Here is a 6,000-nt window from a genome sequence, read left to right as displayed (position 1 = left end):
GAAATTAGTGTGTTTTTTCTCCCCCCCCCCCCCCCCCTTTAAAGGTCTTTTACTTCATGGGATTTTTTTCCCCTCATTTATGTAGAGCATAGTCAGACTGTTTCTCAGTCTTCTTTAGATGGGGATTATCTTCCATCCTCCTCTCAGTGTTCCAGAGAGTCACTCCGGGTCCAATGCTGATTGTTTGTGGTGTTTTCTGAATGAAGTAACCATTAAGAGCACTGTAATGGCTATGGCTTTTTTGTTCACAGACTATAAATTATGAAATCTTTCAGAACTATAACTACTTTGGGCATCATCTACAGGGATTTACATTTTGCATTTTTATAACAACAGTAGAAGTAACCAGGGGAAGAACTGTTCTTTCTTTATGGTTTTACTTTTTGATAAGTCCACAGTTAAAAAGAGTGGAGTCAACTGTGAGTGGTGATAAAGTTGTTTGGCAACAAGATCAAAAACAAAGGTTCCTGAAGACAAAGGAAGAGCAAAGGCATTTCAGAAGAGTGAGGAAAGGATTGAGAAGTTTTAGCAGTTGCTGAGCAAAAACTGTTTCCATAGAGGAATGCTTTCTGATTTTATGCTTAAGTCTCCATTTCCAATTCTGCTTCTTGTTTTGTCAGTGATGTTAAACAAGATAGTTAATTTCTTCAGGTCTTTGTTCCTCAGCTGTATTTTGGGACATGAATGCATTCCTGTACCCAGGAGAGATGTAAAAAGAAATGCTTTAGAGTTTAAGTCACAGCAAATACATATCTAGATAGAAAGACAGCACAGCAGGAGAGTTGGAGCTGCTTACTTTCCAAACTGTTCCCAACATACCTCTCACCTGTTTTCTTGAATCCAGCCATACATCTCAGCCAGTGTGTATGATATTTCCTTCCAGATGCACCACCAGAAATGTTAACATAGCCATAACTAACTGTTTCTTTTCTCCCACTCTTACCTTCACTGATTCTCTGTCACTGACACCTCAGTGTCCTCCACAAGGACTATAATTATAGTTCTAGTTTTTACTTCCCTGCTTTCCTTAGTCACTGTAGCTTTGTCATTGTTTATTATATACTCAGGGGATTTAAACCCAGACCCTGCCTTCTGAACTCTGTTTGCTTATTGTCTATTGATAAATGTTTTAAGAGATTTTAAAATTGCCAAAGTACATTTTTATTACACTATATAAATAATGATATAGTTCTTATTTACAAGCATTTGCGTGACCTATTAATACAATAAAGCTATTCTGAATGATCCTGTAAATTGCTGTTTGTGTTCATGGGCTGTGTGCTTAGGTTTTGAGGGAACTGTTTTTTTTAAAGATTTTTTTTTTTTTAAGAGAAAGAGATCAACTTTCATGAAATGAGAAATATATATTTCAGCATAAAGAACTTTACTAGCCAAATAGAACAAGGGAGTACGAATAGGAGTCTGTTACCATTGTGTATTTCTCTTTGCTCAAGTTTTCTTCTAAACTTCAAATATATCATGTGGGTAATTTGTGTGACAAACATATCAGCACAAAAAAAGGTTTTCCTACCTTTTCAATTTTAGATCTGATTTAGTTGGCTTTTGCCAGTTTGTTAGACCCTGAAATGTATTTGAACATAGTTTACTGTGATTTATTACATTGTGGTAATAATGCACTTTCCGAGAAGGAAGGATTTCTGTTATAGAGTGTATGTAAATAACCATCTGTTACCCAGACTGCTCCCTAAATAACCCATTATTATTCCTGTTACAGGTTTACATGATTTAGAACACCCTGATGTATCTTTAGCAGATGAATGGTGAGCCTTAAACTAAGCGTGAAATTGATGTCTGTTACCCTTCTTGGTTTCATATTGTTTGTGCTTGCTAAGCTCAATTCTTTATGTTCAAAGACAAAGAGAGATCATGCTTATACATACTAACATTTTAATGTTTTGACAACATCTTCACAGGTCCTATTGCAACACTGACTTACATCCTGAACACCGTCAAATGACTCAGTTAGAAGCAATTAAACGCTACCTCACAGGAAAAGAGCCATTGCTCCAATGCAAGTATTTTGTTAAATATGCATGTAGTAGGCTTTACCCCAGCTAAAAGCTGTTGTACTGAACCTTCTGCAAAATGCAAAGCTGCTTAGTTTAACCAGTGATAAATTGAGATTGGATTGCTTGGCTGATGTCGCTTTGGAATTTCATTTGGTTTTGAGCTTTTTCCAGGGTATGAATAAATATATTGACAATACAAATTTCTGACTTTTATGATAAACAATAGGCCTGAACCAAACATTCAAGTTTCTGTTCAGATTGTGTAGCTATACTATGCAATATTATCACTCCATCTGGTTTTATAAGTTAAACAGGATTGGTCTGAATCAATCCTTGGATTACGGCTCTAAAGAATATACCAGATATTTCATGAGTATTTTAGGGAGAATGTGTATGCAATTAGCGTTTCTGAACTGCAAAGCAGAATAAAAAAAAAATCAGATGGATAAGTGCATATTTTGTCTATTTGCAGATGTGTGGAGCTTTTATGACTGTTAGTAGACCTAATTGTTTTAACCTTCTGTCAAGTGCGAATATAAGCATTATCTAATAAGTTCATGAATGTGTTACATGAAATGGAGAATCATTTTTTGTTTTTTAATCTAAAATTGTTAGTGCAGTGAAATGATATATGAAAAACTGCATTGTGGTAAAATACCATGCAACATTACATAGTAAATGCTTAATAGTGCAAAAAGTTTGAATGCATATCACAGATAAAATATAGTACAGTGTTAAAAAAATTATTGTTTAGTCATCTAAAAATAATTATCTCTGTATGCACATATGTTTACTGATTTTAATATACTGTAATAGGTGATAAAGAATTGATCCAAGAAGTTCTGTTTGATGCAGTCGTGAGTGCACCAATTGAAGCTTATTGGACCAGCCTAGCATTAAATAAATCTGAGTAAGCAAGCTTTGTGTCAGTCATGGGTGAATTTTTAATACTTATGTTGATGAACTGGTGGAATAACCTAACAAATCCTGATATGCATGTATTATATTAACCATTTGATCCTAAATACCACCATTTTTGAGTTCAGTGTTAAGTGATTATGCTGCAGTGTATGCAATGTACATAATGATTAGTTGTAAGACTACCCAATTTTCACAATCTAACTAGTGAAATTGTATACTAACTAGAACTTATAGTTCTGAGTATTTCTAACAAATGATTTAGAGTCCTTGAGAAATTTAATGCAAAATTTACCAAAAATTGTTGATGAAATTATAATTTGTCTCAGAATAAATTATACATAGAAAAACTTGCACTGGTAAAATAATTTTTTTTTTTAATCCTTTTGTTTGTTTGTTTGTTTCCCAGAACTAACTGGGGTCTAGGTTCTGTTACAGATAATCAGGAGATTAGCCAGTCCTTTTTAGAGTTTATAAGTTTTACTTAATTCATTTATGTTATGATATACTAAGGTGTTAACTAACAAGATGTCATATATATTAGAGAAAACAGGTGTTAAGATTAGTGGTTTGCATGAAATACTGTGGTTGAAGGGCAACTCTGGAGATCATCCTGATCAGATTTTGCTAAATTTGAACCATTTTTAAAAAGTTGAATGAAAAAATATACTGCTGTAGAGCACATACTCCTGGTCTAAATAGCATTTCTGATTTGTATGTTTTCCAAAACCCACGTGACTTTAACTTAAAAAATAACATTTAAAAAAAATGAATAAAGGAACTATACTTACAATAATCTTTCTCAAAAATGTGTACACTTGTACTTTCTGTGACCAGTAATATAGCTTTATATGTTTGCTATCTGAAAACATTATTTTTGCTTGTGTTCTGCTCTATTTCAGAAACTCTGACAAGGGAGTGGAAGTTGCCTTCCTTGGAACACGGACTGGACTATCTCGTATCAACCTATTTGTGGGTCCGGAACAGCTTACTAATCAGTAAGTAACAAAGCTATGCTTGGCAGCCATGTGAGAAAAGAAGAATAATGTTTATTTTTAGGAAGCCCATCTACTGTTTCATCCAGGATTTTACGCTGGTGCACTGAAATACATAGAACAAGTTAGACAGATTTTATAGCATCCCTTAGATTCTTTCTTCAACTGGAACATTTGGAACAATGACCTATTTTACACCTGTAGCCCTTACATTTACTTTCACCCTCCCTCCCTTGGAGTTAGCCTCACATCTTTATTCTTCAGAGCAGAATTAGAAATATGCTACATCTGCAGATGATGATTTTTTTTTTTTTTTTACTATCCCATCTAAAATCAAACATCCCTAAGCTTTTTCAGAGATTTTGCATCATTGCTGTAGAAAATTTTTTGGTGTTGAAATAAAGCCAAGTGACAGAAGTGGACTGGGTGAAAAAGTAGTCGGGAGATTTCATCGTTCAAGAGTTTCCTATTTTGCTTAGAGAAGATGTAATCTAGTGGAGGTACAGGTTTCTTAAAATGGAGAGCTATAAAATAAGGTCTCAATTAATGACTTTTTTCAGGCAGCAATTTGATAGTGTCAGGCAAATCTATATACATTATGCATGTAAAAGAAAATCTGCACTTGATGTTTATGATAAACTAAGTTTATTGAATATAAAATTATATGATGCTTATCTGACCACAAAATATTGTTGTAGTGAGAGTAGCCTGACAGATGAGATCAATAGCACTGCAATTTGTTACTGTCAGACAGCAAACCAGAACAATAGCATGGAGACCATACTTGCTCTTTTCACTGACACAAACTTTCCTGTCAGCGTTCCCTGAGATTATTGAAGAATAGAGTATGTAGTTGTCCACTACTGCCCCGTACGTGTTATTTGGGGAGTAGGCTGTTACTTTTTTTCATTACTCAAGAGTGAATGCCAGTGGCAACAAACTACCAAATCTCCAGTGCCTTTTCCACTTTGTACAGTTCACGGTTCTTAGAATAAGCATTTTTATTTGTACACATCAGGACAAATGTTTTTAGTGGTACTTAGAGGCACTATTTTTGTTGATGCTTTTTCCAGCCTTTACAACAAAAGCAATTGCAAATGTGTCACAAATAATTATTAGGGGCTGAAGTTTTGTTTCCTTTTTGTTGAGCAAATGGTATTAGAAAAATTGTCCAAAACCATTTTCTTTCCCAAAAAATTGCTTTTTGTATTTTCTTGTCTTTCAAAGCTAGGAACTATTGTGTGCCATGCAACAAACAAGTGTTTTCTTTCTCTCTTCTTTCTCAAGAGATTTCCTGACAGCTGAAGATAAGGAGAACATTTTTAATGCTGACCATTTTCCACTCTGGTACAGAAGAGCTGCTGAGCAAATACCTGGGAGCTTTGTCTATTCAATCCCATTTAGTACAGGTCTGTAATTTTGTCATTCTCAAAATGCTGAGTCATATATGATGCTGAAAGGATCCCAAGTATGTCAGGACTGAGTAGGCTCTGTAGCTAATCTCAAATGTTAATCTAAAATATGCACTGAAATTTGCAGCTAATTTACTGGTCCTTTGACCAAGTGAATCTTTTACAGGGCTCCAAGTGAAACCAGAAAATGTGGTGTAGCACTTACAGCCTAGTATTTTAAGCAAGACAAGTCCAACAGAGCAAGTGTCCACATTAATGACAAGCCCTACCAGTTGTCACCTTTGTTGCCACTTTTAGCAGAGAAGGCAGAAATTGATTACTCATTTCAGTGTTTTAAGCTTGTTATTGGATCACTGGGGAATTTTGAAATGGCAATGCCTGTTTGTTCTCTGCATACATAGAACATGATGTTGTCTGTCTTATTTTCTGCAATATGTTACTTCAATTAGATTTTTTTTTTTCTTAATACACCCTGCAGAAACAGCAAACAAAAGCAATGTAGTGACAGCCAGTACTGCTATTCAACTTTTGGATGACAGAAAATCTCCAGTTGTTGCAGGTAAAATTGTTGTAGTTTACGAGTTCCTCGCTTTCTCTTTTGGGTTAGCAGGAATTTACTGTAGCAGTGTCATATTTTAAGAAGAG

General features: G+C 34.7%; 1 protein-coding gene across 1 annotated transcript in view; it reads left to right on the top strand.

Annotated features, from left to right (window-relative positions):
- The window catches only part of LOC104166457 (voltage-dependent calcium channel subunit alpha-2/delta-3), a gene marked incomplete at its 5' end in the record, with an annotated part of 99,103 nt that overhangs the window by 2,449 nt on the left and 90,654 nt on the right, over window positions 1-6,000 (top strand). Inside the window, 6 exons of the mRNA XM_009706396.1 lie at window positions 1,736-1,781; window positions 1,935-2,032; window positions 2,847-2,940; window positions 3,851-3,946; window positions 5,231-5,352; window positions 5,834-5,914. Of these exons, the coding sequence (XP_009704698.1) occupies window positions 1,736-1,781; window positions 1,935-2,032; window positions 2,847-2,940; window positions 3,851-3,946; window positions 5,231-5,352; window positions 5,834-5,914 (537 nt within the window). The remainder of the gene's footprint in view (window positions 1-1,735; window positions 1,782-1,934; window positions 2,033-2,846; window positions 2,941-3,850; window positions 3,947-5,230; window positions 5,353-5,833; window positions 5,915-6,000) is intronic.

The sequence above is a fragment of the Cariama cristata genome, unplaced genomic scaffold, assembly GCF_000690535.1.
Source record: "Cariama cristata isolate BGI_N322 unplaced genomic scaffold, ASM69053v1 scaffold118, whole genome shotgun sequence".
Taxonomy (NCBI): Eukaryota; Metazoa; Chordata; class Aves; order Cariamiformes; family Cariamidae; genus Cariama; species Cariama cristata.
The sequence above is the reverse complement of the archived record's forward strand: the minus strand, read 5'-3'. Positions and strand labels throughout refer to the sequence as shown.